At 35.3% G+C, this 17,329-nt stretch overlaps 1 protein-coding gene across 1 annotated transcript in view; it reads left to right on the top strand.

Moving 5' to 3' along the window:
• Positions 1–17,109, top strand: part of HPSE (heparanase) — a 39,574-nt gene extending 22,465 nt beyond the window's left edge. Inside the window, exons 4-12 of the mRNA XM_054591562.1 lie at positions 1,587–1,760; positions 3,673–3,841; positions 4,170–4,217; positions 4,693–4,786; positions 5,248–5,354; positions 6,538–6,652; positions 9,657–9,775; positions 10,895–11,041; positions 16,668–17,109. Coding sequence (XP_054447537.1) covers positions 1,587–1,760; positions 3,673–3,841; positions 4,170–4,217; positions 4,693–4,786; positions 5,248–5,354; positions 6,538–6,652; positions 9,657–9,775; positions 10,895–11,041; positions 16,668–16,827 — 1,133 coding nt within the window. The 3' untranslated portion in view covers positions 16,828–17,109. The remainder of the gene's footprint in view (positions 1–1,586; positions 1,761–3,672; positions 3,842–4,169; positions 4,218–4,692; positions 4,787–5,247; positions 5,355–6,537; positions 6,653–9,656; positions 9,776–10,894; positions 11,042–16,667) is intronic.
• Positions 17,110–17,329: the final 220 nt, after the last annotated feature.

Below are 17,329 nucleotides of genomic sequence, written 5' to 3' on the forward strand. Positions count from 1 at the left end.
ACAAAAACAAAAACAAAAACAAAAAAATACAAGACCACTTTTAAGGAGAAAGGGTATAAATTTGCCAGATAATTTATTTTTTAAACTAGGAGAGTTCTAGAGTGAATTTTGATTTAACCAGTGATTCTAAATACACATGAAAATCTGAGGAATTTTTTTAGCATATGATAACTACTTTAAAGATAATGCTAAAAATTCATGTTGCCACTCAAAAAGTGACTATAGATTAATAATTTAAACATCTGAGTTCAAAAGTTCTCAAACTTTTATGGCACTTTAGTGACTTAGTAATTTTTTTCACCATATATCTAGCTCCCCGAAAATACCTAAGAGTTCCAATTATTAAGCTGTTGCTAGGTAATTAGGTCCTAACAACCTGATAGTAATAATTCTCTTCATGTCCAACAGAAGTTGATGTGTTTCCCTTGCAAATTTCAAAGATTCCTCTGTGCCCCTCTGATTGGGTCAACTGGTTAAATTTGAATTTCGGATAAATAATAATTTTTTACTGTATTTCTCAAGTATTGCATAGGACATGCACTACAAATTATACATTATTGATCTGAAGATCAATTTAACCAGATACCCTATATTTTTATATACATTTATTAAATTTAGTGGATAACATTAGCTAATAAGATTATATAGGTTTCAAGTGCACATTGCTATGATACATGATCTGTGTCTTGCCTTGTGTGCCTACTACCAAAGTCAAAGCATCTTCTGTTACCACGTATTTGACCCCCTTGACCCTTTAGTATTCTCCCAGCCCTTTTTTCCTCCGGTAACCGCCAATACTGTTGTCTGTGTCCATGAGTTTTTATTTGTTCATTATTTTTGTTTGTTCACTTGTTGCTTTCAGTTTTATGTCCCACACATGATTGAAATCTTGTGGTTCTTAACTTTTTCTGTCTGACTTATTTCACGTAACATAAAATTCTAAGGTCTATCTATGTTGTTACGAATGATGCCCTGTATTTTTATTTGCTAACTCTGACAACCACACCAGTGAATTCACTGTGCCTCTCTAGGGTGCCTTGGCACACAGTTTGGAAACCATGACTTTGAAGCCCTAGGCCAGTTTTTTAATGTAAAATTCTATTTACTTAAAAGTACTAAATCATATGCATGAATTTTTCAAAAAAATGTTTTAAATATAATTAAACTTACCAAAATATTTTGTGACTGGGTTTGTAAGTAAAGATATTTAGATTATGAAGAGTGTGGCTTACGTTGACTAACGAAGGTCTGACCTTTGCATGCTGAGTACTACTGAGCTGGTAAAAAATGGATTTTCCAATTCACCTGAGGTCACTTGAACAAAATCTGAGTGCCAGACCAAAGATTTTGGTACCTCTATGAGACTTAATTCAACAGCTGAAGAAAATAAAATTACACTGATTTTTTTTGAATTTTCCAGTCCAATTTTGTTGCCTCTCAATCGTAATTATAGTGACTCATTAGGACAAGAATTCCTTCAACTTAACAACAGAAAGAATAATTCACTATGAAGAACAAATCTGGAGGCCTTCATCAATTTAGTAGGTAGGTGCCAGCCTAACTATTAAATTACCTTTTTCTTCCAGGAAGCTTGGTGGATACACTGTATACTTTTGCAAATTGCTCAGGCCTGCACTTAATCTTTGGTCTAAATGCCTTACTACGCACAGCAGATTTGCAGTGGAACAGTTCTAATGCCCAGTTGCTCCTGGACTACTGCTCTTCCAAGAGTTATAACATTTCCTGGGAACTAGGCAATGGTAAGTATCCCTGGGCACATTTCATTAATGAGATTCCTCTTTGGCATTATTTGTCTCTATTTATGACATTCTTTTTTAATATGCTTTTTGGCACCTTTGTACCATGCTCAGCAGTGCAGCTTTTGGATGGTTTAAGGCAGGAAACTCCTTTGTATATCCTAAAATCTACTGCCAATCCCAGTTTATATTACATGTGAACTGAAGACAACTCATTGAAACCAGCAACTTCCACAGCTCCCAGGTTCCCTTGAGATTTTCAGGGTCACTTAAGCCTATTATGCCTGGCAGGCTGAACATCAGCAAAACTGTAAAGGAAGTAGTTTGCTTTTACCCTTCCATTCCTTTCTCTGTTTCTTGACTTGTCAGTTAATTTCAGCAACCCCATTCCAACCCCACATGATATGCTCAAGCTAAAAATTCTCAGTGTAGAATCCAGATCTAGCCCTGATTGTCTCCTTCTTCACTCTTTTTTTGCAAGGAACTTGTAAATTCTAACTAAAGCACAAATGATTAGCCACATTCATTCCAACATATTTATAATGCTTTTCCACACATCAGCCAGTGGAACCGAAGATAAAATGGGAAATGAGATGTAGTAATAATGATGAGCACTGTTGTGACCACTTAATAAGCGTAAATTTATTTTATCTTTTAACCACCCTGAGGTGGATACAATTGTGACCATTTCATAGATGACAAAAGAGGCACAGAAAGGTTAACTGAATAGCTTTGTGATGCTGAGCAACTCTTAGAGGATTCTTAAAGAAGTTAGGATTTGAACCCAGGTCGTCTGGCTCCAGAACAAGGTCTCTGCTCTCTTGCGGCTTCAGTTCTAGAAATAGGGAGCCAGACCAACAAGAAAACAAGCCAAGAAATGATGCATGCCTGTAGTGATATGTGTTATAATAAAGTCTAGAAGCAAATTTTGTGATGGGGTTGCTGAGGATAGCTGACAACTTGGAACCTGAAAGCAGAATAGAAGGATGGAGGCAACTGTATCTTAGCCAGATGATGAACAATTTTACCCTAACAGCCATATGAATAATAGGTCATCTGAACCCATACATACCCATCTCCATACATCCCTCCCTCCCTACTTTTCTGCCCTCCACATGCCCAACTCCGTCTGCTCTTCAGAGTGAGATAAAAGAGAGATGTCACGCTTCCCTCTTCCCTGGGCCCCGTTTTGCAAAGAAAAGGCCTGGTTTCCAGGGTAAAGCTATATTTGGGAAGTAGTTGGGACACCATCTGTGCCTCCCTGCCATCTTCAGCTTTGCTAATTCTAGGCTCATTTGCACATATAATTTGTGAGTAAATAGGCTCAATCAGACTTTGTTTTTTAATCCTTGCTTATTGATTTTAGTGAGGGGGAAAGGGAGGGAGGGAGTGGGAGAGAGAAACATCGATCGGTTGTCTCCTGTAGGCTCCCTGACCCGGGATCAAAACCACAACCTCAGTATATACCCTGACTGGGAATTGAAGCCGAAACCTTTTGGTTTACAGGATGACACACCAACCAACTGAGCTACATTGGCCAGAACATGTCTTAGTAAGACTTTTAATGGCATTGTAGAAACTGGTTTTGAAAAGCCTTTCCCCAAAGCCATTTCTTTTTAAAAAAATTGGGTTATTAAATACTGAACACAAATTTTTTTCAGTGATCTTTTTGTTTAATATTCCCATTATTAATTTCAAATTGTTTTAATACCCCATCATACTTGTTGTATAATGCAAGATTTTATTTTTCTACTATATCTTCTTTGTAACTAGAGGTCTGACTTTCCTTGACTTTGGATTCTAAGTTTTTATAATTTAAAAAATGCTTTGTTGCTTTTAAAATATGCTGCTGTTATGTTTGCTGTTAAATAAGAAATTTCTGCATAAGTGATTATTTTGAAAATTGCTCTTTCAGAACCTAACAGTTTCCGGAAGAAGGCTGGTATTTTCATCGATGGATTACAGTTAGGAGAAGATTTTATTAAGTTGCATAAACTTCTAGGAAAATCCACTTTCAAAAATGCAAAACTCTATGGTCCTGATGTTGGTCAGCCTCGAGGAAAGATTGTTCAGATGCTGAGGAAGTAAGAGCTCGAGGAAGCAAAATCACTTTTCTTAAAAATCAGATTTCTCTCTGGTGTGGAATCTTCAACAGTCCACCTGTTATTAAGCAGTTTGCTACCTAACTAGATGGTTTTCTGAAAGAGAAAACATTGACTGGCTCCAAATACCAAGGATTTGGGGCAAATGGTGCCTATGATAAAATTTGTATCTGAGTTAGGAAGTTTGTGTTTGCCTGATCCTAAAGTATTAACCATCCCATTTCTAAGGAATCAACCTCTTGTTCAAATATTGTATATTGATACTGTGTTTATGAGAATTTAGTGATAACATAATAGATTTTTTTTCTAGTTTCCTGAAGGCTGGGGGAGAAGTGATTGATTCAGTTACATGGCATCAGTAAGTATGTCTCCTGTTCTTAGCACTAAAAAAGTACTGCTAGCTGTACTTACTACTTAATTTCAAAAAGTATTTCCATTTCACTGCTAATTGGCTTTTGTAAGAATCAGATAGTGTCTCAAACAGTACTGTACTAGAATTTTAATATTAACAAAACAAAAATTTAAACTTATTTTAAGTAATGTGGTTGTTTCTACATGATCAAGGCACACTCTCCTTTAACTCATGGAAAAGATAAGTAGCAAAAGCCAATGTGCTTGCCAAAGAACTAGTAACCCATGAGTACCTGCACTCAAGACGAAGTAACTGATCCCCTTCTATAATGGTCTCTCTATAGTAGAACTTCTGCCATTAAAAAAAAACAATAAAACAGGGAGGTTGGAAGAGGTAGTAAAAAGAGCAAGTTCAGCCAATGAACTCTAAAGTAGAATGTAAAGATTGGTTTTTTTTTCTGAACATTTTCTAAATAACTTAGCTATTACTTGGATGGACGAACTGCCACCAGAGAAGATTTTCTAAACCCTGATGTGTTGGACACTTTTATTTCAGCTGTGCAAAAAATTTTTCAGGTAATAGTCCTTTTCCCTTTTTAATGTAAAACCAGAGTCCTTATTCTGTGGTTTTAGCTGGTGCTACATTCTGTACCTATAGAAATTAGTGTGTTTTCTAATTTTAGAGAACAGATGCTAGTCTTAATCACCTTCAATTCCTCCTTAGCATCAGGTCTTATCCATGTACGTTAATTAGAAATTAAAACTACTTCCAACAACAATAACAATAAAAAATACTTCTAATAGCCTTTTGGTAGAATTAGCTTTCATAAACCATAAGAATGGGATTATTTACATTTCTCCCACACCTAGTATTCCAGTAAAAGAACATTGCCTAAGACCTAAATGACTATGAACATCTTTTGTAACTATTTTGGACATATGGGTCTGGGAATACAAGATTTTGAATACGGTTAACCTTCAACACCATCACTGGTCAGCTTGTTTGCAGTTACCATGGAGATGTTCCTGTTCCATAGGTTGTTGAGAAGACCAGACCCCACAAGAAGGTTTGGTTAGGAGAAACAAGCTCCGCATACGGGGGTGGAGCGCCCTTGCTGTCTGACACCTTTGCCGCTGGTTTTCTGTGAGTGAAGTAGCACTTGCCCCAGGGAGCTGGCTGCAGCTGCTCCGTCTATTCCGTTGAAATAGCTCATCAGCCAAAAGTTTAATCAAAGATGGTTTCTGTGGCTAAGCCCCAAAATTTGTGCCAGATTTTGCAACAGAATGATTTACTAAAAGCTTTTTGGACATCTTTAACATGCATTCCGAATTAATCACTGTATGAATGAATTGCTTTAGAAGTTTTGTTCCTTAATTGTGGCCCATGAACAGGCCAAGGATTCCTTTTCTAAATAAGTACATTGTAAAAACAAAAATACATTGTAAAGGACAGTATCTAGAGCCCTGACTCTATGAAGCATATGCAGTACTTGCTACACAGTGTTTATAGATTCCCAGTGAGATTGGAGCCTGACGTGTGAGGTCACACCAGCAGGGCTGCCAATGAATTTAAAGATTTACTAAACCATCTCCCACTCCAACCACCACAAATAATCGCTTTAAACAACGGTTACTCTGCCAGCTGTGTTAATACCATTATGATGGTCTTGCCCTTAAGATGCTTTATAATTATTAAAGCTACAATTTTTATTTTAATTTTTAAAAAAAAACAACTGGTTAACTTGCATTTCGTAATCCTTTTACCACTCTTAATCTCTAGCTCTATACTCTCACATTGAGACTTATTCTCTTTCCTCTCCAACCTACATTCTTATAAGCACAGAATAAAGTATAAATTGTTTATGCTCATGGGAGCATGATGAGTAGAGAAAAGAGTGGAGATGTTTGATTTGCCATTAACTAAGGATGAGGGTCAGGTGATGCCCATGAAAGTTTAGGTGTGATTCTATTTACTTCACATTTCACTGCTATTGACTACAAGCAGCCCTGTAGTCTTTAGAACTCATGTGGTGATTAGGGGTACACCCAAGGACAAGGAATAATTAATTGTCTATAGTGGTGGGTTGTCTACTCTGCTTTGTAGGTATTGCCTTACTCTGCAGGGGACTTCAATGGCATAGTAATAGTCTTCTAGGATTTGTTATGGGAACATGTGAAGGGAAGGATAGTCTCTACTTCATTTGAATGACTTACTTATAATTAATACCACTTTTCTGATTTCCTGTCAATTCCACATTGATGAATAATCAGAAATAAGTTATTTTGTTTTCCAAACCTGAAGAAAGCTGGGCCTCACTCTGTTGCAGGTGGCTGGATAAACTGGGCCTGTCAGCCAGACTGGGCATAGAAGTGGTGATGAGGCAAGAGTTTTTCGGAGCTGGAAAGTATCACTTAGTGGATGAAAACTTCGAACCTTTACCTGTAAGTGACCATTATTCTCCTGTTTCTGTGAGTGCATTAGAGTATACTGAGGACCCCTTGCATTAACCTCCAATAAACTGAGAATCTTCTCAATAAATTCAGTGCTCTCAGTAAGTAGCCAAACCATGGAGAGGTAAACTGGAAGAAACTTTAGAGATAATCCATTCTAACATTTTTGTGTCTCAAGAGAAGAAATTGAGACCCAGGAATAATGTTTTTAATGTGGGCCATTTTGGATGTGATGTGGGATTTTTTTAAAAGGGGTCATTTGATCCCTAGCTGGTATGGCTCAGGGCCAGCCTGCAAACTGAAAGGTTGCCCATTCAATTCCTGGTCAGGGCACATGCCTGGCTTGCAGACCAGGTTCCTAGTGGAGGTGTGTGAGAGGCAACCGAGAGATCTTTTTCCCTCCCTTCCTCTCTCTCTAAAAATAAATATATAAAATTTTTTTTTTAAAGAGGGTCATAGAAATTTTATGACTCTAGTTTTATAGGATATCAGATTTGGATCAAAAACATTTTACAAAGTAAATCAAAGTAAAATTGTACTTTTGGATATTGTAAAATTCCAAAGCTTTAAAATTTTTATGTCATAAAATCATAATGTATTTAAGACAAGCCAGTAGTACCATGTATTTGTTCAAAAATCCCACCCTAAGAATTGGCTATTTTGTTGAAAATCTTCAAGATATTTATGAATTTAAAAAACAGGTCTAATTTTCACCCTACCTCCAATTGCATCTGGTACTAAATTAGGTAATGTAGTCTTTCTGTCTAAAAAGCCAGCTGGAATATATATGTGACTAGAAGAATGACCTTGATTTTTATTGCCTAAAATGACATTTGAAAATCTAAATGTTAATTAAAATTGACATTAATTAAGAAGCATAACCTCACCTCCCTCAGGAAAGCAAAAAATAAAATAACATAACATAAAATAAAATAAAATGACGTTTGAGAATATCTGTTTTCTAGCAATAATTCCTAAAGAAAAGGAATGCTAAGAAAGTTTGCAAAAAGTACATGCCAAAATATAAGGTAGGCTTCTATGGTTTGTAGCCAGATTTCTCAACAAAACTGTTTTTAATCTATAGTGGTCAAAGCCCATGGAGAGCACCCTTCATAACTTTTAGAAAATTCTTCAAAAAATGACCTTGCACAAAATCAAATCTGTCTTCCCCAAGTATATGATGAGCCATTTATAGGGTTAAACCAAACATGGTAGTTTCATTAGGTAAATATCGAAATCTACTGCTGGCCTTTTCTTAAAGGGACCTTGAACAGGAAAGGTAAATAGTTTCTACAAAATTCACTTTGAGTACAACACCTAGAAATTAGCCAGCTTATCTTGTTACTCTTTGTAAGTAGTGCCAGTAACTTATTATGTTATCTAAGTCTTCTCAGTGCCCAAACATAAACCTTTGGCTTCAGAACCCTTTTATAAACATTAAATATACTTCTTCCTCAAGGTGTAGAATCAGCTAGCAAAACTTGTAGGAATAAATGCACTATGTTACTATTAATATGATCCAAGGGAGTTAGCCTTAAACCCATTGTACATATCTGTTTTCTTATCTAATGTGCCTAACAGTGCAGGAAGGTAGCAAGGCAGGTATCTTAGATCCATTTTTCGGATGAGGAAGTTTGAATTGATATGCAGTCACATGACTTGCTTGAGGTCACAAGGTTGTCCCATGTTATTCTAAAAAGTCCTATCTCCCAGGCCTCTGAGTGTTCCACTCTTCCAGTAACTGAAACGTGCTAAGATTATGTCCCCTTTGAAACATTTCATTGATTCCACTCTTGTCTCAAGAGAAGGTTTGAATTTGAATTTAAGCAGAGAAACAAAAGCTGCCCTGTTGAATCTACTTTCCCTCAGCTCAAGAAGAACTGAGGTATATACTGAGTGGGTTTTTTTGAACTTGTTATTATGGAAAAATTCAAAGTGACAGAAAAGTATATGAATCCCCAATCTTGTTTAGTCTGCAATTCTATCCAATGTTCACTGCCCACCTATTGTATTACTTTCAAGCAAATCTCAGATATATCACTTTATCTATAAATATTTCAGTATGTCTCTTCTTTGTAAAAATATAATATCATTAATATACTGTAAAATATTAACAGTAATTCCTCAGTATCATCAAATATTAAGTTAGTATTTCATATTTTTCTTATTGCCACAAATATTTTAATAGTATATTCAAATCCACAAGGTTCACATATAGCATTTGGTTGATATATCTCTTAAATCTATCTATATTAAAGTTCTCTTTCCCTCTCTTTTTTTTTTTTGGTCCCTTGGTATTAATTAAATAAAACAGGTAATTTGTTCTATAGTGTTTCCTGCATTATGGATTTTGCTAAGTTTATTCATTTAGCATGTTTCTCTGTCCCCTGTATTTCCTGTGAACTGTTAGTTAAAACTAGAGGCTTGAGCTTACTCAGAATTTTTTGTATTGTTTTGCAAGAATTCTTCATAGGCAATGTTGTATGCTCCCATCAACAGTCATATAATGTCTGGTTGTCTGTCTTTTTTTGATATCTAGTGATTATTGTTGCCTAATTTATTACTTTATTAAGGGGTTATAAGATTTTTAAAAAAGTATTTTAATCTCTTAAACAGAAATTTTATTTTTAAAACTTGTCTTTGTATTGTGTGTGCCTGAAAATTCTGCTTTGAGCTTTGCTTTCAATCCTTGGAAAATTGACAACAGATTATTTAAACTGTCTCTGAGCCATGAATTGCAGTCTTGACCTGTATCTCCTAGCAGGTATGGCCCCTTGAATTGTGGAAACATAGTCCTCTAGGGAAAAGTAGCAAACAAAATATTGCCCTCAGGTTCATGGGTAACATGAACCAAAAGGTGAATCTTATTTAAATACCTCTAGAATAACAGGTACACTCTTTGTAGTATAACTACTTGCTTGACATAGCTTTCGTTAAATGAAGAACTAAGTAAAGATCTATTTTCATCCCTCCCCTTCCCAACCGCCACAAGTAGGATTATTGGCTCTCTCTCCTATTCAAGAAACTGGTGGGCACCAATGTATTAATGGCAACTGTGAAAGGTCAAGCCAGAAGCAAACTTCGAGTCTACCTTCATTGCACAAACATCAACCAGTAAGCATGCAACATACTCTTTATGATCCAACAAGTTTTAATTAACAGGCACATAGCTTCCTTCCCTAACACCCTGTTGTCCTCTCACTATCTAGAGGGTCTAAGCTGTGTCATTGTTCTTTATTTTTTTCCTATTCATAATGATATGGTACGAGAATCTAACTAAAAAAAAAATGCTTAAATATTAGCATTTGAGTTTTACAGTGACTTTAATTGTCATAATCCATAATGGACATATACCCTAAATTTAAATAAAGACTAGTACCAATGTATTTATATATGAATAATTACCTTGTTGAATGACTGTGCATGAATATAAATATAAATTCATATGAATGAATAATTATATGACTATACTTATCCCCATGTATCATATCTTATCAATTTAATAAAGAAGAAGAATTAAAGAACAATAACAATAACAATCTTGTTTTCAAAAGTTTCAACCCAATTTCTGGGGATAAGAGGTCACAGACATTTTTGTAATTCGATATTTGGGACTTAATGGCAAAAAAGTGTTCCCAAATCTCAGAGATTTTTTTTCTTCTGTGTTTCAATCTGTCCTTCCTGACAGGGATGATAATTAAAATACCAATTCTAGCCTAATAGCCACCCAACACTCCCAGTTTCTGGAGAATAGGACTTTACAGATAGTGAGAGGTCCACTAGAAAGAAGTCAGTAGTTCGGATAGATAAATTCTGAAAAGTGTCATAAGATTTAATTTTCTTCTTTGTTTCACTCTTTTCATAAGGCTAGAAAAAGCTCCTGTTTCTATGGCTTATAATTCAAGTGCACATGAACCCACAGAATTCAGCTTTTACCTTTTAACCTTCCTATGTTTGAAAATGAATAAGCTGACTGGCTTCCTAGCAACTTAGCCTGGCACAACAGCAAAGATCTCAGCTCAAGACCAGAAAATGGTGCTGTGAAGAGCAATATGTATAATCGTGTTTTCAAATAGGACCACATTAGTGGTCTTACATTATCATAAAAGGAAGGGTAAAAAGAAGGCCCATCATCATTATAAATACTTAGTATCCATAATTATATTTATAATTAAGTTTTTAATTGCTTAAATGAGATAAATATTTTTATTGAGTTAATCTGTTTGCTTTTAGCCCAAGGTATAAAGAAGGAGATTTAACTCTGTATGCTTTAAACCTTCATAATGTCACCAAGCACTTCCAATTACCACATTATTTATTTGACAAAGAAGTGGACAGGTACGTTGTAAAACCTGCAGGACCTGATGGATTATTTTCCAAGTGAGTCATTTTCCTTGTTCATTTTAAACTTTCACCAAATTTATCAGTGTTTATCGGAATAGAGAATGTTGATAGAAAAAATAGTCAACTATGTCAAGTTTTGACAATTCTTAATATTCCGAAAGTTTATATATGAATACTTATTAGTACAGGTATAACTCTGAAAATCAAAAGCAGAAGGATATGAACACAAGCTAGTGTTTATTTTGAGGAGTAGTTTGCATTTTAAAATGATATATATGCATTTAGATTATTTTCTCTAAAAAAGACATAATTCCTGGTAACACAGCTGCAAAAGCAAAACATCTATATAAAATTGCTATTAAGGGCATGGGGGTTGGTGTAAACTATTATATTATGTGAGCAGGCGTGATTCTCTAACTGCATTAAAGTAGTTTTTTTAATTCGTTAGAGTAAGGAAAAAAATAGCCAAAAATGTACCTTTTAGGTGAATTATTTGAAGTTGGTTCAAACACATTTTGGTTTTAAAAGCCAGTCATTGAATATGTCATATAAAATACCCTATTAATAGAATATCCAAGAATGACTATGAGCTTTGAAGAGTTAGGCACACAGACATTATCAGATTTCTGTCCAGTATGTGTTGGAAGGAGCTCTTTTCATCATGGCTATTCTCGGATTGGTGTATAAAAAATTAAGGGTTTACGAAATTCTCATCATCTCTACCCATCTTTGCAAATGCTATGTGAGTGATGTTTTCAGTGACAATTAGCATCATAACCTGAAAAAGGACAGTAAACATGCTTTCTCCAAAGTCCTATGTTTCTCGAAAGTCCCCCATAGACAACATTATTAACACTGGATATCCTTCCTTTGTTTTTTCCCTAGGCTTTTTTTTTATTATAACTGTAGTTGTACAACCTCCAATAGGGAAAAGAGATGAGGAACCCACAAGTTTTCCTGTGTCTTTCCATGCATAGCCTTTGTAGACATTCTAAAATTTTTTAAATTGAATTTATTGAGGTGGCATTGGTTAATAAAATTACATAGGTTTCAGGTATACAATTCTATAACACATCATCTGTATATTGTATTATGTGTTCACCACCCTGTAGACATTTTTAATGTGTTGCATGTTTTATAAAACACCATGGCTTACTTACCCATTTTTCTACTGTTTAAACTTTTTTTTCCTATTGTAAATAATGCATATTTGGGTAACAGATACTTTTCTCTGTTTGGGTTCTGACCCTTTTTGAAGTGGGTATTTTTAGCATATTTGTGTCTGATGCTGATGAGGGAAAAGCTTTTGTAAAGTAATTCAATAATAGCAGTAGAGTTAGAAGGGTCTTAAGAGATCATTTTAGTCCAACCTTAGCTGGGTATCTAAGACCATTCATCTCTGATTCTACCTCTGATGAAGCTCACAGCCTTTCCTGGTGATTGTTCTTCCAGGCAGGGATAAAGGGGGCCACTCTGTGTCTTTTTTTCTGATGCTCTTAGTTTTGTTTTCTAGGGCAGAGGTTAGAAACTATACCTCATGCCTGTGGACAAGGGGGTTTAGAGAATTTTTTTTTTCCTTTTTTCCTGGAAGGGGAGGTTGGCATGCACTCTATGTTAATTTTTTAATTTTTTATCAGTTGTCAACATTTAACAATTGACAACTACTAAAAAATCTCTAACAATGGATACTCTGGCACCTCTGGACTTGTTCCTCCTATTAGATATGACCCTGTTATCTTATGCCTGTCCTACTGTACTTGCATATATAACATCCTTGGCCCCTCAGGGCATTTGAATTTGCTACCCTTAGTCTGGAGCAATGCCAACTACCTCATTTCCTCAAGAATAACTCTCAAATATTTGAAAGACAATTGGTTTGTTTTCCAGCTGTATTTCACTTGAAACTTTACAAATACATCTTATATTTCTTCATCATCATGTTACTGACCCCAGAATATGAAACAAGATACTCCTCTTAAATGACACCCTTAACCACATTGTCCAACCCAATGTGGAAATAACCAACATGCTTTAAGCTTACACTCAGCACACTGATAGTGTCTGGAAAAAGTTTAGCCGTTATTAATATAACTAGAATGGTTTGCGTGTCGCTGATGTAATCTGGCCGCCAAGGAGAGTGGACTAGAATGCACATGCATGAACAATGACAACTTCACTTACTAGTCAGTGGGGGTGGTAGATGCCATGGAGTATGTGTACTGTGTGGATGTTGCACTCAAAATAACTGAGCAAGTAGAGTAACAAATCTGCATCAAAATTTGCGTTAAGCTTGAACATTCCTCCTCGGAAACCATTCTGATGATTCAGAAGACTTTCAGGAATGATGCAATGAGTGCAGTGCAAGTAAAAGTGTGGCACAGTGCTTCAAAGATGGTCAAGAATCTGTTCAAAGTGATCCACATTCTGGAAGACCTGCAACAAGAACAAGACCTGAGAATGTTGAACGTGTATGGGCTGCAGTCAACAAAGATCAGCAACTGACAGTGCAAGAACTAGAAGCTGATCTGGGAATTCCAAAATCTACTGTGCCTGAGGTTTTGACACAGAATCTTGGCATGAAACATGTCATGGCAAAATTTTTTCCACGGCTTCTGCTACTGGAGCAGAAGGAACATCATGCTGCAGTTGGGAGAACTGTGTGAGGTCTCAAGGTGCCTACTTTGAAGGGGACTGAGGCATCATTGTCCTATGGACAATATTTCTTGTATGTTCAATAAATGTGTCTATTTTTCATAATACATGGCTGGATACTTTCTGGACATACCTTATTGTATTTCTAGCTGATTAGACAGTTTAGCCTGATGGAATGAATTATCTTGCCCATGTTTCACCAACCTAACCCAGAGCAGTATTAATTTACAGATATTCCTTTAAACTCTGTAGCCTAATTCAAAAGTCTTTCTGAAACATTTTGGTGTACCCTTGTGAGTGATCCTCAATGTCATGCAGAACAGCTCTTACTACTGTCATAGAGAGATGTTTTGAAGATCAATTTTTGTCTGTGGTCTCCTGACGATGATCATGGCATTTCCTCCTGGAGCCCATTGAAAGACTGATGTGATACAGGCATGAAAACAAACCCCGGTGCACGTGGACCAAGTGCAAACACAATGTGGGCTCTTTCGCCTCCAGCATAGGCATTTCATTGCTATGTCTTAAAGTACAGACAGTACAGACCCCAGGGCTGGGCCTCTAACCACAGTTAAATGGAGCACAGTTCTGACTAATAGGATAAAGCATGAGAGATCTTTAAAAATGAAATCTTTATAATAATGCTATATTGGAAACCATCAAATGTCTAACATTAGACGATCAAGTAAATAAACTAGCATTCTCATACATTGGAATCCTGTGCAGCCTTTAAAATGATATAGTGTAACGATATAGTGGATGAATGTTTAATGGTGTGAATAAATGTTAAGATGTGTTCAGGGGAAAAGAATCAAATGTTTTTTAATTTTTTAAAATTATTTCTTTATTTTTTTCAATTATAGGTCACATTCAATGTTATTTCATATTAGTTTCAGGCGTACAGGATAGTGATTAGAAAATCATATACTTTATAAAGTGTTCCCCCTAATATTTCCGATACCCATCTGGCACCATACATAGTTATTACAATAGTATTGACTGTATTCCTTATGCTGTACTTTACATCTTCAGGACTGTTTTTGTAATTATCAATTTGTACTTCTAAATTCCTTCATCTTTTCCAGCCAGTCCCTCAATGTCCCTCCTTTCTGGCAACCATCAGTCTCTTCTCTGTACCTATGAGTCTGTTTTTATTTTGTTTGTCCATTTATTTTGTTCTTTAGATTCTATGTATAATTGAAATCATATGGTATTTGTCTTTCTCTTTCTGACTCATTTCACTTAGCGTAATACCCTCTAGGTCTATCCATGCAGTTGCAAATGGTAAAATTTCATTCTTTTTTTATGGCTAAGTTATTTATATACACATACACACACACACACACACACATATACATACACACACACACACACATATATATATATATATATATATATATATATATATATATATAATCACTACCTTTTTATCTACTCGTCTATCAATGAGTACTTGGGTTGCTTCCATGTCTTGGCTATTGTAAATACCACTGCAACGAACATAAAAGCTCCTGCGTTCTTTTGAATTACTGTTTTGAGTTTCTTTTGATATACACCCAGAAGTGGAATCACCAGGCCATAACATAGTTCCATTTTTAATTTTTTGAGGACCCTTCATACTGTTTTCCAGAATGACTGCACTAATCTGCATTCCCACCAACAGTGCACAAGGCCTCCCTTTTCTCCACATCCTTGCCCTGAATTGTTTTTTGTTGATTTATTGATGATGGTCACACTGACAGGTGTGAGGTGATATCTCATTGTGGCTTTAATTTGCATGTCTATGATGACTAGTGATGTTGAACATCTTTTATATGTCTATTGGTCATCTGTATGTCTTCTTTGGAAGAATCAAGTTTTAAGAAACTGTGTACAGTATACTCATTTTGTTTAAATGAAAATATGTGTTATACATGCATAGAAAAGAGATGAAGGAATATATATCAGAATACTAAAGGTAGTTAGGGTGATTTAACAGGTTATTTTTGTTGTATTTATTTCTGAATAATGATGATAATACTTTTACAGCACTTACTACATGTGACACATTCTTTTAAGTGTTCTACCTATATTACAGTATTACATATATGACATACATATAACTCTGACATTAATCTCCTAAATTTTCAACAATAAAAAAGTGCTAACTTTTGCATGATGTAAAAAGCATTTGAGAAAAAGATAATAGAGATATAAGCATGATTTAGAATTAGGGAAGTAATTATTAGTGGAATTTAAAGCAGACTAAATCTTTCTTCATACATTCTTGTTTATATTGGATTTGTTGCTGCATGCATGTTTGACTTAAATAATAATAAATATGAATAAGAAATAATACTTGTTCTTAACAATTTTTCCAGTTTTTGACTCAGTTTTGAATTTGAATTCTAAATGCAAAGAAAACAAATTTTTTTGGAGTCTGTGGTTTAGCCAAACAAAATCATTTTGTTTTACCCAGCAATATACATTCTACCAAAATACCTCCACAACATAAGAAAATGAATGCATACCTCCTGAAGAGAAGGGAGTTAGAGGGTTATGGGTAGAATTACTAGTGGTAAATATTATTGATTGTCATTTTTTATGTTAAATTTTTGAAATTTACATTCCATTCAGTATATGTATTTGCTCTCTATAAAAATGTTTTCAGTTATTTTTTATCAAATAAAATTTCTACAAATTCAGATGTCATGTCATGTTTATCCTTTTTATACTTCCATTATATTCCTTAGTATAGATTATGTGTGGCCCATTTCCTGTAAAGTGCCCAACAGCAACTATTTCAGGCTTTGTAGGTCATATGATCACTATCACAATTACTCAATTCTACCAGTATAGCTTAAAGATCATCTAGGTCAAATACCTAACTGATAAGAGTTGAAATACAAGTTATGTAATATAGGCTATCCCAAAAAAATTTTTTTTGGTCTTAAAATGATCTCATGACTTTTGTAGAGCAGGCAGAGCACACACAACTTGGTTAACTTAGATGTATTTTTCCACTTTGCAGATCTGTCCAACTCAATGGTAAAACGCTGAAGATGGTGGATGACCAAACCCTGCCAGCTTTGACAGAAAAACCTCTCAGCCCAGGAAGTCCTCTAAGCTTGCCAGCTTTCTCATATGGGTTTTTTGTAATAAGAAATGCCAGAGTTGCTGCTTGCCTCTGAAAATAAAAGGCATACACTAGACTTGAGATTGAGTTTTTCAAGTGTATTGAGAAGAGGAAAACAAAACTCAAGCTATAGGAAGACAAGCAGATACATGACAAATCAACTAGTGGGAGCTTTAAAGACACTGAGACACTATCAGGCTAGATCTCACACAATATATTGTTCTAAGTAAGCCACTGCAGGTAGTTAGACATTGTGCCAAAACTGTGCTTATACTTTGCATGTAATATTTTTATTCAAGGTTATGGAAAATGTGTATGAATGCTTCTAGTACAGCCAGGGGGCAAGTGAGGGTATATTAGTTTTTTAAAAAGTGCTGTGTTGTTTTTATTCTAAAAAGGAAAAACAGTTATTAGAAGATTGTCAGGTTCATTCCTGCATATGCTGGCTCCGTGGGCTCCCATCAGAAAAAGTTTACTACCGTAACCTTCAAATTGCCTGTAAAAGAGAGACAAAATCTCTGCACCTTAACAGAGAGCTAGATTCAGTTGCTGCTTCT

This window comes from Pteronotus mesoamericanus, unplaced genomic scaffold (genome assembly GCF_021234165.1).
Source record: "Pteronotus mesoamericanus isolate MK-2021 breed Mesoamerican mustached bat unplaced genomic scaffold, CSHL_Meso_final scaffold_232, whole genome shotgun sequence".
Taxonomy (NCBI): domain Eukaryota; kingdom Metazoa; phylum Chordata; class Mammalia; order Chiroptera; family Mormoopidae; genus Pteronotus; species Pteronotus mesoamericanus.